We start from the raw sequence: 18,192 nt of genomic DNA, 5'->3' as shown, positions 1-18,192 counted from the left end.
TACTTATTCTGTACTCCGAATCTAAATCCAAGAATTTGACTGTATGCTGTACCACAGTATGTGAAGGCACCTTGTAGGAGGTAAAAACTGAACACATGCACAAGCAGTCATAAGATTCAGTTTAGCAAGTCAAAGTCCAGCTGCAAAGGGATGAAGCTGCAAAACTAAACACTACATTTAATCCTTTGGTGGATGGCTAGAGAAAACTGGAGAAAGAGCTAGTGTGAAACACACCAGCTACAAAGCAGCTTCTATACAGGTTGTTCTAGTAAAGAAACCACAACAAAGCACAGCTTAAATGGATTAAAACCAACCTAAGTGTTGGATCTTAAGAGGGAAAAAAAAGACAAAATATTCCTTGAGAAAGCATAATTTCATAATGATATATTCTTGGTGCTATATTTTTAAAATTTGCATTAATGATCTGGAAGAAAAGCAGTGAGAGTAACTCACTACTAGAACAACTTATGGAGATCAGGCTCTTATCGAACTTAATTAAATTCTGACCAGAAGTTTTTTTTTCTCAGAGATGCACTCTAGTTCAAATTGAAATTACATGAAGGCTGTCCTATGACCCATGCTACTGCAGACCTCAGACTAGGCAGTCACAGTGTTCTCTGCAGACTTTATTATTGCTGAATCAATGATCCTTCGACATGACACACAATCACTCACTAGCAACTTTAACAGTGTTGTTTTCACTGTTTTCTTCTGTCACCTTGGTGAGCCTTTGGACGTGCATCTGCCTCTTCTGCGGTGTCTGCATGTGCACACATATGCTGGATTGGTACCCAGCCTGAAGCTTGTCTTTGTTTAGGATGAGGATTGTCTTGTGATGTGTTTACAGGAGCACAGCAAAGTCACTGAAGTTTTGCATCCAACGAGAGGAAGGTGTGACAAAACAGCCCTGAACAGCTGACGTGCACGTGAAGAAGAGGCCTCAGTGTTTGACAGAAGCAATGCTGCTCCCTTGCCTCTCCCCAGAAGTCAGCCATTCAAAAAATATTTTTAGGCTGAAGAGGATGAAGTAACTAAAAGGCCATTTTTGCATTTTTTCAAAAATGTCTGGGTTTTGTACAGGAATATGTACATATGGGTGAAAAGATGGAATTGCTTGGGAGAATCACAAGAGTCTGGGGCCACTGTTTTCTTGATAGAAGTCTCTTGACCATCTCAGATCTTCCCTGTTCCTGTGAGGCTTTTCTCAGTTACATTTTCTCCCTATAGGCAGAAAATTACGCTGATCTTAGTCTTCCAGGCAGAAAGCAGAAAGCCTCACTTGAGCTGTCAGATGAAATAATGGTTACTGGTCAGTGCCTTTTCCTCCAGCTCCACAAAAAAACATTCCCAGAAGTTTTTAGTTCCTGTAGTCAACTGGAACCACTCTTTCCAAAGCCCCTTTCTTAGCCTCAGAAACAAGACTTGTTTTGTTCCCCTTGAGCCCCAGAGCTGTCTTTAACTGTCAGCCATGTTTCTTGGAACACCACTTCAGTGACTCCACCTCTCCTAAGAACCACTTCTTACTTTTCTAACTGTTCCCCCAAGCAAACCCTTTGAGAGAAAGCTTCTCAACATGACCCCACAAGGCCACAACCTCATGTTCTTTCTTCCTCTGTCCCTTACATTTTAGTATCACCTCACCCGCAAAGTCATATTCAGCCATTAATATACAAACAACCTGCAGATTTTGTTTGGATCTGTCTCCTTAAAATCTTTAGCCCAAAATCACAAAGGCTTTCTGAGTCTTCAGCCCAAAATCACAAAGGCTTTCTATGAGATTTCATCACAGACAACACAGAACCAAAACATCAGCCCACTCAACATTCTCCTCATCTTGAGGGATCGGTCTTTATTTTTCTGCCCTCTGCACCCAGCAAACACTTGTCCTGAGCACCTTATGGGTTATGGAAAATATTATGGCCTCTATTGGCACAGAACAGTTGAATAAGGATTCTCCAGCAATTTCACAGAGTGCTGAGAGCATTTTTCATATGGCCACATTTTATTTTCTGAGACAAAATCAGAAGTTGTTAGGAACTGTATCCCTTTTTTCTGAAATAACCAAATGCTCCTTTCACCACCCTCTGTTCCAAGAGGTCTCCAGATCTTTTAACCAACAATTTCAAGGACCATAGTTTTGAGAGTTTCAGCACTTCCACAAGACATAAGGGAAACAAGACAGACAAATAAGGAGAGGAGGAGTAGACGCTGCTGAAAACTCTTCTCATTTAACAAAGGGAGAAGCAAAACTTGTGCTTCATTAGAGTCAATCAATGAATACTAAAGATGACAGTCAACATGGCAGCCACATGGCTGCCCCATAATTATGGGAATGGTTCACTTCTCACATGGCACTTAGAATCAGGGCCACTGTGTCAGGTTCAGAGAGCTGTCTCAGCTAGTAGATTGTTCCATGTTCTATTCCCTCTATTCCCTCTGAGCTTGGTTTAGCTTTTCTACACAGAAAAAGGGAGTTCTGAGCTAGTGAAGATTTCATTCCCGCTTGCTGACCACTTTAATTAACAGCTTCACCTTGCCAGCATAATGCTCTTTAAATTGACCATCCTTGCAGTACTTGTGCCTTTTGATCCACTGCCTCTCATAAAACTGGCTAACCTTTAAGTTCATTATGTTCTTAAAAATACCGCTATGTTCTTAAAATCATTGCTCTGCATTTAGAGAGTGAACCTATTCACCAAATTAGTATGTCATATCTGAGCTACCTACCTTCAAATATCTAGCTTCTCCATTTAAGTGGAATTGACTTGCCACAGCACAATGAAAAGAAGATCAATAATTACAGACTCCAATTTGCCATAGATTTGTTAAACTTCACTCCCTGCTGTCATATCCTCAATAGCTATGGTCAAAGCTACATCCTCACAATCTTTTCTAGCTACATTATATATGTCTCAGTCTTCCAAACATACAAAGGAAACCAGCTGGGAACACTGCACTTTATGTTAGCAGTGAAGACTGTATCCATCTACATGACTGTGCCCTCAAGAGGTTACAGACAGCATAACTCTCACCTCAGTTGTCATTTCTTTGAAGCAGTCCAAGAGACACGTCCAGGAAGACTCCTGAGAGACCGTAACAGCAGTTTGCCAGCTGTGGACTGCAGACCACTGATGTCCACTGCAGAAAAGACTGGCCTTGGGGAGTTGGACACTTGTCACCTACCACCAAATTGCCTTAGAAAAAGCTAAAAGTGTTGTTTTTCATGCAATTTCTGTAATGGCTACAGAGTTGCCCCATGTAATCATGCATGGGAAAGGAAGTGGCTTCCACAATTGCAAATGGCAGGCAAAGTCTATGATGAAGTCTTTCTAGTTGGAACAGAAACTCGACATGTTTCATCCCAGAGTCACCTTAAAATATATGTATACTCTTAGGTAGGACCATCTGAAATAGCAAATACAAACTAAGTACATAGGATCAAGCAATATCCAAAGAGCCATTCTGACTCTGCCTAGATCTGCAATTTCTTGCAGGTTCTGCCATTCAGTTTTTATCAGAAGAGCAGATTTATGGTAAAAGCACTCATGAATAATTCACTCTTTTGAGCTGCCACATGTAACTTGGGGAAATCCCAGCTATAAAACCTTGGCACCATTTAGCTAGCACAAGCTGCAGTACTTTTTTACAGGTGTAAAAAACTGACCTACTTGGAGTTATTCCTCTTTCACAGTACTAGAAGAGAAGGATCAGGCTGTTTGCTTACCACCTCTGGTAAACAAACCTCTCTGCCACATCTTCATAGCAGTAAAAAAGCTTCTAGTGTTGGACTAAGTTTTAGCTTTGGCTCACCACAGCTTCAGTGGGTTGTACATCTGCCCTGCTCTTGGGCCTCGCATAATAATCCATTATCTGTTGGCTTACTTCCTCCTCAAGTCCATGTTTTTAAATCATGTTGAGAAACTTACTTGGATCCTAAACAAAAGGAACACAAGTAAAGCCATAAACTAGCTACACTGAATTTGTCTTTATGCTGGTTTCTAACTTCAAGAGAAATACGGTTTATTCCAACACTCATCCTCTGCCACTGGAGCAAGAGCCCCAGCAGGCTATGGGTGCAGATTCCTCAGACAAAAAAAGAAAGTGAAACCATTTAGCCATCTCCCTGTCACAACACAGAGGCTGAATTAATAGCATCACTCAGTGTCTGCTTATTTTCCTAGGCTTTACATTATATAAAGCTAGATGAAAGTTCTTCACAATTAAAAAGAAAATTTATAAAAGTTTTATTTCATTAGATCTCTAAGTAGAGACCAACTAAAATGACAATCACTGCCACCAAGCCACATTCAAAGCCCACACCATGGTATACAGCTACACCTACAACTGCATTACAGGGAACAAAGAGCTGCCATTCCCTGTTTTTAAATAAGGTGAACAGCTCATGGCTATCTTGACATAAGATAATAATTATAGTGCCTAAGTTAGACATCTGAGTAAATGTAGTTATGTCATTTAAACAATTAACCTACACTGATTTATAGCAACTAAGGATCTGATGAGGGATGTAAGAAACTTGTCTTTACCCTAATATGTCCCTTCAATTTATCCAAATTACTGTCTTTCACCACCTGGCCTCTCCCTTGTGCCCCACAGTTAGGTTTTAAGCAGGTTAAAAAATGACGGTACTCACTTTGGTCTTTTCTTACACACTTCCAGCAGTGCTGATTGAAACGTGAGACAACCATAAAAGCCAGAAGAAGGGAAAATCAGACATGCTGCATAACTAATTTCTGAACTGTAAGCAAAGTTGTTGTCAATTTTCATTTCATATCACAGGTTCACATTTCTTTGAATTGCCACCTACTGAGAACAAGCACTACATGCTCATGCCCTTCTAGGCAGGATGCTGCCTGGTCAGCTTGGACAAGCCTCAGGGGTTGCCATGGTGTGTGGTCTGAAGGAGCCTCTCACTCCTTGTCCAGGAGTCACCATCCTGCCTCATAGAAGGATGCACACTTTCAGCTCACGCCAGTGTCACGAGGAGCACGGTTCCTCCTGCATCTCCTGACCATATTCCCACTGCTGAAGCTGCTGTGTTTGCTGGGGTGGCTGTAAGCAAACAGCTGTAAGCTCCTTGCCATCTCTGTTCCACAGGCTCATGGGGGAGCACGGTCACGAGACAGGGGCCAAATGCAAATTAAAACCAGATGAGGCGAGACAGCAGTTGGAAAGAGGGGGTGGTTAAAGCCTGTGACAGCTCCAAGTGAAAATAGTCAGACAAAGCGGGTTTGCAGATTGTCACTGAACTGAGAACCTCCTCCACCCCCAACTGCCTGGCTGGAACTGTATAATGGAGCAGGTTTCAAGAAACCACAGCTCCCAGCAGAGTTAACTCTCCAGCAGCTGCTGCACTTTCAAATTGTCAGACAGATTAAACACAGGAATGCCTGTGGGTCACAAAGCTGAGGGAACGGTATGATGGGGTCAGCTTGCTCTAAAGTGCAGAAACTACTCAAAAAGTTGGAGACAGGACTCTCTGCAGCCAGGAGGGAGTTACACTGGTATCATCTGGCTGAAGGCTTGGCACAGGGCCCTTTCCCAGCCTCAGCTGTCCTCACCAAGCTGGACAGCTAGTGGGGTTTTGTCTTGTGCTTCCTTAGAAGCTGCAGTCCTGGCATGTAACCAGACTGCCCTTGCAGGACAAGTGCCTGTTTGGAGGGGAGAGAAACGAGAGTTCCTCTACAGTCCACTCCTTTGGGGAATGAGCCAGGGCACCTGGCTGGGCCTGGACACTTCAGGGCACCCGAAAAGTGGGCCCCTGCACTGCTTCAGCATCCAAAGCTCAGAGAAATGCATTACCTTATGGGGGCAAGCACATGGGTGCAGTGGAGTGCTTGCATCAGGAAAAAGTGAGTGCCACTGATCCGCATGTCACCAATGACGAGAGGGTGATGATTTACTGGGAAAACTGCCCTGTAAAAAGCATGCCTGTGGATCCTATTTACTGTCTCATACCCTTCAAATAATCTTACAGTTACAAAGACGCCACACAATTACAAGTTAGAAAAAGGAGCGGAGGTAATTCTCCCACACACTGGCTAGCCCATGGAGACAACAAACCTGTGGCACCATCAGCAGGCAGTGTGGGTCAGCTAGCCCAGCAGGGCTCCTCCTGGGAGATGGTGGGCCACCTCCACCAGGGTGGATAAACAATCCACACTTCAAACCTGGGCCAAAAGCTTGTTGCCAGATTCGTGCAGCTGCAGAGAGCAGAGCTGGAGGGAGCTCTGCCAGTAATAGGGGTAAGAAGGAGAAAGAGTGGTTGTTCCCACACAACACAGCCTCTCCTCTGCCAAACCACAACACTTCATGTGGATCTGTAGCCCACATGCTTCTCCAGGTACCTCCAACTCAGCTATGCTCTGCTGGAAACTACAACCCACAAAACTGCTGTGAAGATGCTGGACCACAGAAGTCGACTTGCCATGCAGCTCTCAAAGGTGACAAAATGACCAGGCAGGGACTTGAGCACAAGAGAGCACAGGACACTGTGTCTTTGGGCCACATTTAGACAGCCACACAAGCAGCTCAGTTGTTGAGGGAGCCAAGTGGTCTCCCTCACTAGGAAAAAGTTTGAATCACCCCCTCCTCTTCCCAAAGTGTCAGGAGAGTCTTAACATGAGCAAACAGATATCCTGGACATGCCCATCCTCTCTCCACAAGAGCACTTACCCCCCAGGAACTGGATGCCTCCTGCCACCCTGCCCACAGTCCTGGAGATGAGCTCGGACACACAGCAGCCCATGAGCGCAGTCAGGGCCACCAAGAGAAGCAGCCCACAGCCCAGGCCCGTCACCACCGTGCAGATCCTCCACTCGGCGCTCGGGATGGCCTGGAAGGAGGCATAGCGGCCACACTGCTCCACCATCACGGTCATCTGGCGGCTCTCATCCCGCACCGGGTAGGAACACCTCCGGAAAGTGCCGAAGGAAACAGACTTCTCCAGCTGAGACCCCAAGAGCCAGTAGGGCATGAAGAAGCCAACACAGGAGGCAGCAGCGCAGAGGAAGGAGAGGAAGGCCCAGACAACGCCGGCACAGGTGAGGCTGGAGGCCATCTTTGTATCTGATCCAAGACCCCTCACGATGGGAAGACACAAAAGTAACTGTATTTTAGAGGAGCTTTATGGATAATCCGGAATCTCTCAGCCTTGACAAATCCTCACACTGGGAGAAGCTTGAATCATAACAACCAGGGGAATATTTCCTCCCATCATGAAGTCAAAGGTCCCTAATTAAATAACAAAACACAAAAAAGGAGAAAAATACAAGTTCAGTAACACTGACATTAGAAAAAAGTATTTGTCTGCTAGAGTGCTTTTTCTTCCTAGAAGACTCCTGAATAAAATATGTCACTTTTCTGTCCTACCCTTGCAAGCAGACCCTACAATTGCTCTCAGTACACCAGCTCTTGTGGCCGGCAGCCCAGCTGCCACAGGCTGCTGTGCACATCCAGGAATGCTCTGCAGCCACCTTCAGGGGCTCCCTGTGAACTTGCCTCACTTTCCTCCACTCTAAGTCCCGATCTTTCCAATACCGATAGAAAAAATAGACAAGTTCTTGCTTATCCTTACTTAGCCAGACCTTCCTCCTGCAATGCCTGCAGAACATACTTCACTTTACAGATGTTCCTGCAGCTTCAGTGCAAAACCACCCACAGTGGCTAAGGCATTTCAAGATCAGACTCTTGTGACACAAGAGTAAAACTTATTAACACACTCCCAAAAGAAGTGATACGAGATGACATTTTTTCCAGCACTCTAAGTTGTTTTGCATCCCTGTTCAAAAGGAGCCTTTTACCACTTGATGTCCCAAAGTGCCAGGAATCCAATCTCCAGGTGGGCTTCTAGTAAGCAAAGATATTGCCACATCTTTTGGATTCACCCCTACACAACCTCAAGGAAAACACAATTAAAACACAGAGGTATCTCTTAATATTCCTGCTTGCATTCAGCCCAGCTCTTCTTTGCCTCTTCCCAGCTCAAACACAGAAGCCATAACCCCTTTGTATCCTTCTCAGACAACTTCTAACCTGTCAGCTCAGTATCGGTGTGCCCAAGTGTGTTTGACTGTCACAGAAACCTACATGCTATTCCCAGAGGCTGGGGGTCTATTTCTTGTTAAATTCATGTTGGATCATTATTCTAACTTCATTTGTAAATTTATGATCATTTCCTCACTGTTGCTGCCAAATTAATTCTGATAGCTATTTACAGGGGCTTTTTCTTCTAAGCATTATTAGACACCAATCAGTGAATCCAATTCATGAAAAGGCAATAAAATGAATACTACTTCAGCACAAGGAGGGAATGTAGATAAAGTTTGTAAGTGAAATTAGCCATGTGCACTACACGAAAGTTTTGTTTACTTTTAAAACACTAAGAAAATAACGTCTCTTCTGTAGTATTAAAAACATCTGTGCTTCTACTAAATAAGAGTACACCTATCTACCCACAGCCTATCCACAGAAATGTCTTTCAACCTGCAAAATGCCAAGCCCCTGGGGATAAAAGCTTGCCAGAGAAGAATGGGGGGGCACCATTTCTTCAGAAGCATCATCTAGAGAAGGATCTTGGCGTGGCAGCAAAAGTCTAAGCCAAAGTGGGTCACAGCACTTAGGGGAGATCATTCCCTATCTCGCAGGAGGTATGGCTGGAAATAGGGGACAACATGGAGGGTCCCAGGGGTAGGACCCTGCAAATCCTGTGGCTTCAGCGGGGCAGCAGCTTTGGCTCCCCGGAGCTTGCCAGCTCACAGCCTGGGCGCTCTCCCGGGAGGCTGACTCGCCCCTCCGGCCCCGAAACCCCGCTCCCCGCCCTCCAGGAGAAGGAGGGGGCGGCAGAGAGATACGGCTTCCCCCGAGGGAAGGCGGCGGCCGGGAACCAAAACTCGCCGGGGTGATGCCAGGGAAAACCTGCGGGCGAGCGGGCGCAGCGCCCGCGGAGCCAACCGGGTGTGGGGTGCCGGGTGGGGCGGGCTGAGGTGCAGAGGACCTGGGAGCGGCAGGGGATCAGAGAGGGGCAGGAGACGCGGGAGGAGGAGTTGTGGGAATAGGGGGTCCGAGACGAGCAGAATGGGAAGGAAAGGAGAATTCGGGAGGGGATCGGCTGGAAAGGCAGAGGTGCCGAGAGTGAGGGGAATCTGAGTGCCCAAGAGGACGGAGAGCCGGGAAACTGAGGGGCCGGGAAGGGAGAGCGGTCCGGGGTGGCAGGGAGATACGGGAAGGACGGGGGCCCGGGAGAGGAAGGATTCGGGAAGGCAAGAGGATGAGAGGGCTGGGAATCCGAGCAGGGAAGGGAGTCTAGAGGGTCCGGTGCAACGGGCAAGGGATGCGGCCAGGCTGGGTGTCAGAGCGGGGAACGGGAACACAGGAGGCAAAGAGGGTCGGGGATGCAGGGGATGTGGCCGTGCAGGGTGGGGAGGGGTCGTGAAGGGAAAGGACGTTCTGAAGGCGTGGGGATCCGGAGTCATGCAGGGGATGCAACGTACCGGGAGCGAGGGAAGGCAGAGGTTCGAGAAAGGAAGGGGGTGCAGGGGGTCCGTGAGGGGCAGGGGACTGCGCGAGAGCCGGTGTCTGGAAGGAGCAGGAGCGGCGAGGGTTCCAGGAGTGCCAGGATGGGGGCAGGCGCGGTGCCGGGGAGCGAAGGGCTACTTACGGACACGCCGGCTGTGGAGGCTGTCCGCCGCGGCTGCCGGGAGCACATGGGAACGGGGCCGGCGGGCGGCGGCCGCCCCAAGCGACTCCACCCGCGGTCCCGGCGCAGAGGCGACGCGGGTGCTCGGGGCGGGCGGGACCGGGACCGGGAGCCTCCCTAGCCCGGCCCGTCCTTTCCTCCGCACGTTCCTCTCTCCCCGCGTTTGATTCTTCGGGAGGCAGCGCACTCCGCCGCCTCTCCTCCCCCTTCCCCGCCACCGCCTCCCCGGGCGGGACCCGCCGCGGTCGGCGCAGTGGCGGGGCCGCGGATGGGGCCGGGGGCGAGGGGCCGGGCGGCGGCCGGGGAGAGGCGAACGGGAGAACGGGGGCGCGTCCCCGAGCCCTGACGGGGCGGGGCGGTGGTCCCGGCCCAGCGGGGTCGCTGCGGGGGTGGGCCCCGACTTCCCGAGCCCGCCCTGCACTGCGACGGAGGGGGTCTCGGGTCCCGGGGCCGGAGCGGTGGGTCCCGGGACCGGGTTGGTGCGGGGATGGCGGGGAGCGCTGCGGCGTCCCCGGGCTCGGCGGCTCAGTGCGCGGTGCAGGGGGCGGTGAAGCCGGAGACGGAGAGGAGGATAGGGCAGAAAAGGAGAAGCGGGGGAAAGATAGCGAAGAAGTAGTATTTGAAGGAGAAGGGAAAGGCTGTAGACCTTACATGGGAAAATCTCCTGATGATGTGTGTATGATCAGAACTGTGTCTGTCTCTGCATACGAGCTGCTGATACAGCATTTTGATCGCAACAGTTCCCGAGTTGGTCTAGAGCGAGAGTAAATGTGATCACAGTATTAAGCAGCTCATCCCGGATAGGTTAGGTCAAGCGGAGAGACGGGAGCTTCAGCCCTTTCCCAGAGTGTCTTAAGTGGGAAAGTTCTGAGGGAGGATTGTCTTCTGCACAGACAGCCTCTGAAAGAAAAAGATATTTCCTATTCTGGTTTTTCCTCTATGTTCAGATGCATGAATATATTTCTCAGATATAAGACAATTTTATGACAGATTTAAATTATGTCAGCAGCAGACATGAAAAACCTCTTTGGTAATGTTTCTTTTACAGTCCTGGCATGTAATTTAAACGCCATTCATTAATATTATTAATGCTAAATGGAAGTGAGGTTTATTGCACTCAGTCTGCATTTACACCATTTAATAATAACAGCAGCTATTTTCAGAATTAAATTGCAAAGCTGCTTTATTGTATTTTTAAAATTAGACTTCCAATTTTTTACCCCACAATTCAAAATCTTAAAATCAGAACATTACTGAAAATGCATATTTTCTCAAGGGATAAGAAATAGATTGGAAAGTATCTAGCATGATCAAGTTTTCCACCCTAACATTTCAAAGGAAATGTACTACAAAAAATCAAAGAAGTGGGTTAAATATAGGCTGAATTCTAGAATATATGCAGTAAAATACCTCACAAGGAAGATCATGAAGGCATAACCCCAGAGCAGCCATACCCACAGCTGACTACCCCTAGTCTACATCCACCTAGTGTACATGTATATTAGCAAGTAATGTGGATCAATCTGGTGCTGGATTTCATGGTGTTGAGACCCTAAATGATTTTCAATAGGTTTTTTTTCTGTTTCACTACAGGCTGGGTCTGTGAACTGAGGGCCCCATGAGAACTTAGAACCCATCTGATACACACCTGGCACCTGTCTTCTGCTACATTGCTATCTGAATCCACTCTGTGTACTCACCTCTGATGGGTAAAATACAATGTGGTAAATGAGGATAATCTGGAGATTCACTTCAAAAGCACGCCCTTGATCCACACCAAAACATGAAAGTGGATGTGCCCACGGGGTGTTTGACCAAAAAGGAGCAAGTATGACTTTCCCAAAGCTGAGAGTTGGAGCCTGCTCCAAGGCTCTTTTCACTGCTGCACGTAGGGTTATGGTTACGTCCAGGATAGGGTTATAGCTAGGATTAAGGTTATGCCTAGGGTTACAGTTCAGAAAACTACAAAGCCCAGAGCTCCAAGCACACTGCAGCTACAAATGGCATGCCAAGGGGAACAAAAATCTGTCATAACATGGCTCCTTCCATACCTTTCTACTTGGCACCAGACTCAGCCCAAGGTGACTTTCACTGCTTCACCTAGGGTTAGGGTTCCACCTAGGGTTAGGGTTCAGAAAACCACAAAGCTCAGATTTCCAGGGACTGTGCAACTACAGTTGACCTGCCAAAGGGAATGCAAGACAGCCACAAAATAGCTTTCTCTATGCTTTTTTGCTTCGCACCTGACTCAGCCCAAGGCTCTTTCCACTGTTCCAATGTCCTGGGGTGACTGTGATGTTAAATTGTGTCCCCATTCATCTGCCTAGCCCAGAAATAAGTTTTTTATCTTTAAAACTTCATCTGAGAGTAAAAGTGAGTAGAGAAGAATCACCAAGTCTGTTATCAGAGACTGTACTTGCTCCCCCCTGCATTCTGGGATGGGGTTTTGACTACAGTACAGGCAACAAGGGAGAGATTGCCTTTGCTTTGCAGCTAGCCGAAGCAGAGAGGTCTTCCTAGACTGTTTTCTTTCCCTTTTCTTGGAACTGTTCAAGCCTACTCTGAAGGGGGAGTCTGGGGACTCAGGAGAGCACCTGGAGCTTGCACCTGTGGACTACAGGGGGCTTAAGCTGGTCAGTAGCATCTTTCAGCGCCAGAGGGATTGATAACAGAGTCAACACCCACAGGAGGCAGACCCTCTGAATTTGTCATCTCTTCCAAGCAGTGAGAGATTTTGTAATTTGGTATCGTTAATTTTTGTGCTGGATAGTGCTTTGCCTCTTAAATAAGCAGTTTTTTTTCTCAGAGAAATCTCTTCCCGAACTGGTTGGGGGTGGGAGGGGCCACGTGAATTTGCTTCCTGGAAGGGGCGCCATTGGAGATTTTCTCCCAGTTTTGCCCTAAACCAGGACAAATATATTTATTGGCACCCTACGTGAGGCACATGAGAGTGGAAAACCCTGTACTGATTGTATTTAGGTGGCAATTACTTTGTACTGGGAGAAGATAAAGCCGTCTGTAGCCATGCTGTTTGAATAAATAATGTCTTTTGAGGTGGAGGTCTTCATGTGTTTCTGTCTCTAGGCTTTTTTGATGTTTTAATACCTTTATGGTCCCTCAGTTTATTCTCTTATCCAGAAATAGCTCCAGTATTGTCCCTAGCATGTAGTTGTTACAATAGAGGGGCACAGATTAGAATAGCTATTTGGCTTGGCCTAGTGATAATGATTTGTAGGAAGTTTATTAAGGTGCTGGAGTCTGTTCCAGGTATGGATGGTTCATGGTTATGGTTATGCATCCAGTTTGTTAGAGGAGGAACAGAGGATGAGGCTTTTCAGCCTTTCCTTTCCTTCTTCTCCTCTGAATCTGTTACATCACTATTGGAGAATGTTCGTTTCCCCCTGAATGTTAAAGAGACCATCTTTCTGGCATTTAATCTGGCACGTTTCCTCTATACAGTCTGCAGCTTCCCTAGAATGAGGGCTGAGATTTCTAGAAAGACTGATGACACCCCTGACCCAGGCATGGAAAATCCCGAATAGTGTGGAAAATGGGAGAATATGGGCCAAATTCTGAATGAATTTTCTGACCCTATAGTTTGGGACTTTCCACGTGAACAAATTCAGAACTTGTTGGAGTCTGGAATACAGAGTGTGTGCCCTTGTTTCTGATACTTAGTTATAAGATCTAGAAAAACACTGAATTTTTTATAATATAATATATTCCAGACTCCAACAAGAACACAGCTGAGATGGGTTAATACCTGAAAGAGAAGTGTCATGATGACTTCAAATTAAAAAATGTCATTGCAGTAAGCTGGGCTCTGGCATATGCTTATCGTACACTAGATACTGTAGGGCAGCAAACAGGGGAAAAGAGACAGGGAAATAAATCAACAGCTACCCCAGTCGCTCAAGCTGCACCCAATACCCCAGTTATGAAACTGGTAGCTAAACCAGACAGCAAGCCTCAACCAATGCCTGTTGCTACTAGCATGAGAAACAGAAAGTGCACAGACAAGACCAATTGGCCAGTGGATGATGATGATGATGATGATGATGATGACGTGAGAGAAGGACCCCCAACACCTCCTGACATAAAACCAAGAGTCAAAGCAACTGGCACAAAATCAGAGGCTAATATTGAGTCCTTTTCCCTGAAAGACCTTCGTGGCCTAAAGAAGGACTACACTTGACAATCTGATGAATCTATCATCAGTTAGTTAGTCCATCTTTGGGATGCTGCAGGCAAGGCTGCAGTTCTGGATGGCACTGAAGCAAGACATTTGGGATCCCTGTCACATGATCCGGTTATCGACCAGGGGATGATGAGGGGGTCTAACTCTCACAGTCTCTGGGCACAGGTCCTGGGAAGTGTAGCACAAAATATCTGTGCGTAGATGATCTCTACATGCAGCAAACACAGTGGAAAACCATTGAACAAGGGATCCAACGCCTGAGAGAAATGGCAGTGGCAGAGATTGTCTTTTCAGATGACGTAAACACTAGGAATCCAGACTTGGTGCCATGTACATCTGTGATGTCGTGAAAATTGGTATGTCTTGGGCCACAAGAATATGCTTCTGCTTTAGCAATAATGAAGCGGGATGACAGGGATGAGACCTTGCTGGATATGGCAAAGAAGCTCCAAGCATATGCAGATGACGTGCATGGCCCAACACCTGTAAGAATTGCAGCTGAGGAAACATGTCTACAGAAATTAAAAGATAAGACAGAAGAGAATCACAAGAAATTCAGAGAGGAGATTATAGAGAACCTTCTCCAAATTTCAGCAGTACAGATCAGAAATCCTAGTACTCAAACAGATGTTCCCCAGATAGGGAGAGAAAGTACATCCCACAAGCTGGGCTGTGGTTCTTCCTGCGTGATTGCAGAGAAAACATGAGCAGATGAGATGAGAAACCTACTGCTACTCTGGCACAATCGGTGTGTGAATTTAAGAAAGGCAATACTCAGAAAGGAAGTTCCACCAAAAAAGAAGCAGCTTCATTTGCCCATAGCTGAACTGCCAGGTATGATGATGATGACATGTCCGATCCCCTTAAAAGAGCCTCCAAGACATATACCCAAGGAAAGAAAGATAACCAAGCTTAGAGGGACCCTGCCACTAGCCAAGTAGAGGCTAGGAAGAATCGTGTCTTTTGGACTGTGTGGATTTGTTGGCCTGGCACTTCTGAACCACAAGAATATAAGGCTTTGGTTGATACTGGTGTGCAGTGCACATTAATCCCATAGAAATATGTGGGGGCAGAATCTGTTTTTATCGCTGCCATGACAGGGGATTGCAAGATTTCACCTTGGTAGAAACAGATGTGAGCCTGACTGGAAATGAGTGGAAGAAACACTCTATTGTGACTGGCCCAGAGGCCCCATGCATTTTGGGCATAAACTACCCACTACCTAAAGTGGGTATTTCAAAGACCCAAAAAGATTCAAGTGGGCATTTGGGATAGCAGCTGTAGTGATAGAGGGTGTCCAGCAACTGAACACCTTGCTGGGACTATCAGAGAATCCATCTGCAGTAGGACTTCTGAGGGGGCAAGAACAATGGGTACCAATTGCCATTTCTACAGTCCATCACCGACAGTATAAAACAACTTGAGATGCTGTGATCCCCATCCATAAAATGATCTGAGAGCTGGAGAGCCAAGGGGTGGTCAGTAAAACCCACTCACTCTTCAACAGCCCCATTTGGCTTGTGTGTAAATCTGAAGGAGAATGACTGTGGACTATTGTGCATTAAATGAAGTGACTCCACCACTGAGCACTGCCATGCTGAACATGTTAGAGCTCCAGTACAAGCTGGAGTCCAAGGCACCAAAGTAGTACACCACTATTGACAATGCCAATGCATTTTTCTCCATCCCTTTAGCAGCAGAATGCAGGCCTCAGTTTGCCTTCACATGGAGGAGAGTGCAGTACACCTGGAACCGACTGCCCTAGGGGTGGAAGCACAGCCCCACTATCTGCCATAAACTGATCCAGACTGTACTGGAAAAGGGTGAGGCTGTATATCAATAACATCATTGTGGGGGGCAGAACACAGCAGCTGAGTGTTTGAGAAAGGAGAAAAAATCATCCAGATCCTCCTGGAAGCTGGTTTTGCCATTAAGAAGAGCAAAGTTAAGAGACCAGCTTGTGAGATCCAGTTCCTGGGAGTAAAGTGGCAAGATGAACAGTGTCAGATTCCTACCAATGTCATCAACAAGACCATAGCAATGTCTCCACCAACCAATAAGAAAAAAACACTATCTTTCTTAAGTGCCATAAGCTTTTGGAGGATGCATATTCCTGAGTACAGTTAGATGGTGAGCCCTCTTTACCTGGTCATTGGAAGCAGAATAATTTCCACTGGAGCCCTGAACCACAACAAGCCTTTGCCCAGATCAAGCAAGAGATCATTCATGCAGTTGCTCTTGGCTCACTCAGGATGGGACCAGATGTGAAGAATGTGCTCTACTCTGCAGCTGGGAGCCATGGTCTGTCCTGGAGCCTTTGGCAGAAGGTGCCTGGTGAGACTCGAAGCCAACCACTAGGATTTTGGAGTCAAAGGTACAGAAGGTCTGAAGCCAACTACACCCCAACAGAAAAGGAAATTTTATCAGCCTATGAAGGAGTCCAAGCTGCATCGGAGATGATTAGTATAGAAGCACAACTCCTCCTGGCACCCTGACTACCGGTGCTAGGGTAGTGGATGTTCAAAGCAAAGGTTTCCTCCACCCACCATGCCACCAGTGCCACATGGAGCAAGTGGATCGCCCTCATCACGCCGCACGCCCGTATTGGAAACCCAAATCGCCCTGGGATTTTGGAGATAATTACAAACTGGCCAGAAGGTGAAAACTTTGGTCTCACTGATGAAGAGCAGGAACAAGTGACACGGGCTGAAGAAGCTCCACCATACAACCAACTGCCAGCAGAAGAAACATGCTATGCTCTGTTCACTGATGGTTCCTGTCGCATCGTAGGGATGAACCAGAAGTGGAAAGCCCCACACGACAGGTTGCAGAAGCTACTGAAGAAGAAGGTGGATCAAGCCAACTTGCGAAACTCAAAGCTGTTCAACTGGCCCTGGACATTGCTGAAAGAGAGAAGTGGCCGAAGCTCTACCTCTACACTGATTCATAGATGGTGGCCAATGCTCTGTAGGGATGGCTGGAAAGATGGAAAGAAGCTAAGTAGCAACGTAGAAGAATACCAGTTTGGGCTGCTAAAGTGTAGAAAAATATTGCTACCAAAGTAGGAACACTACCAATAAAAGTCCGCCATGTAGATACCCATGTCCCCAAAAATAGAGCTAATAAAGAACACCAAAACAATAAGCAAGTAGATCAGGCTGCAAAAATAGAAGTGTCAAAGATAGATTTAGATTAAGAACACAAAAGAGAGTTGTTCCTAGCTCAATGGGCCCATGATGCCTCAGGCCATCAGAGTAAAGATGCCACCTATAAGTGGGCATGGGAGTGAGGGGTGGATTTAACCATGGATAGTATTTCTCAAGTTTACCATGGCTGTGAGACGTGTGCTGCAATCAAGCAGACCAAGAGGATAAAGCCCCTCTGGTATGGGGGGTGGTGGTCCAGATACAGGTATGGGGAGGCCTGGCAAATTAATTACATCACACTGCCTCAAACCCACCAAAGCAAGCGCTATGTGCATTTTTTTTACAATAGTAAAAACCACCACAGGATGGTTGGAAACCTAGCCTGTACCTCATGCTACAACCTGTAGCACCATCATGGGCTGTGAAAAGCAAGTCCATTGGGGGCATGGTATCCCTGAGAAGATGGAGTCTGACAATGAGACTCATTTCAAAAACAACCTTATAAACACCTGGGCTAGGGAGCACGGTATTGAGTGGGTGTACCTTATCCCCCACCATACACCAGCAAGTAAAGTGGAGAAATACAACAGGCTGTTAAAAACCACCATAAAGGCACTTTTAAAAACTGTGAGTAGCATCTAGCAAAAGCCACCTGGTTAGTCAACACCAGAAGTTCTACCAGCCGAGCAAGTCCTGACCAATGTGAGTTTCTGCATGTAGTAGATAGAGACAAAGTCCCAGTGGTGCATGTCTGAGAGGAATGACAGGTTTGTCTTTAGAAACAAGCTGTGGGTCTGCTGATAAGATGAAACTATCACTGAGAGATAACAGAAACAATGGGACAGATTCCACTGAAAGATGAAAGAGACACTGGGGAAACACCATAATATTCCACAAGGGTTAAGAAGGGATTATGCATTGCGGGGAGGGGGGTGGGGCTGGTAACTGTCATGGAGTGACTTTACCTTTAAGATAGCTTTGGGAGCTAAGGAAGTTGAAGCTGCTGGAGGCTGATGGGAGTCTTTTCTCCTGACCAATTGTCGGTCATTTCTGAGAACTGGTGGCGGTTTTAACCATTCAGAAGTGAGATCAACTTGTGAACACCACCTTAAGATGTAAAGCCAGGGTTCTCT

The 18,192-nt window shown here is 46.9% G+C and overlaps 1 protein-coding gene across 2 annotated transcripts in view; it reads right to left on the bottom strand.

Moving 5' to 3' along the window:
• Nucleotides 1–9,861, bottom strand: part of LHFPL6 (LHFPL tetraspan subfamily member 6) — a 138,283-nt gene extending 128,422 nt beyond the window's left edge. The window contains exons 1-2 of one of the 2 annotated variants that reach the window (XM_015636650.3): nucleotides 9,677–9,861; nucleotides 6,694–7,251 (exon numbers count right to left, since the gene is read on the bottom strand). In XM_015636650.3, coding sequence (XP_015492136.1) covers nucleotides 6,694–7,078 — 385 coding nt within the window. In that variant the 5' untranslated portion in view covers nucleotides 7,079–7,251; nucleotides 9,677–9,861. Of the gene's footprint in view, nucleotides 1–6,693; nucleotides 7,252–9,509; nucleotides 9,579–9,676 lie in introns of those variants that run through there. The other variant, XM_015636654.3, reaches the window with a different exon arrangement.
• Between the last annotated feature and the right edge of the window lie 8,331 nt (nucleotides 9,862–18,192).

Source organism: Parus major, chromosome 1 (genome assembly GCF_001522545.3).
Source record: "Parus major isolate Abel chromosome 1, Parus_major1.1, whole genome shotgun sequence".
Taxonomy (NCBI): domain Eukaryota; kingdom Metazoa; phylum Chordata; class Aves; order Passeriformes; family Paridae; genus Parus; species Parus major.
This window is presented reverse-complemented; position numbering and strand designations above follow the sequence as displayed.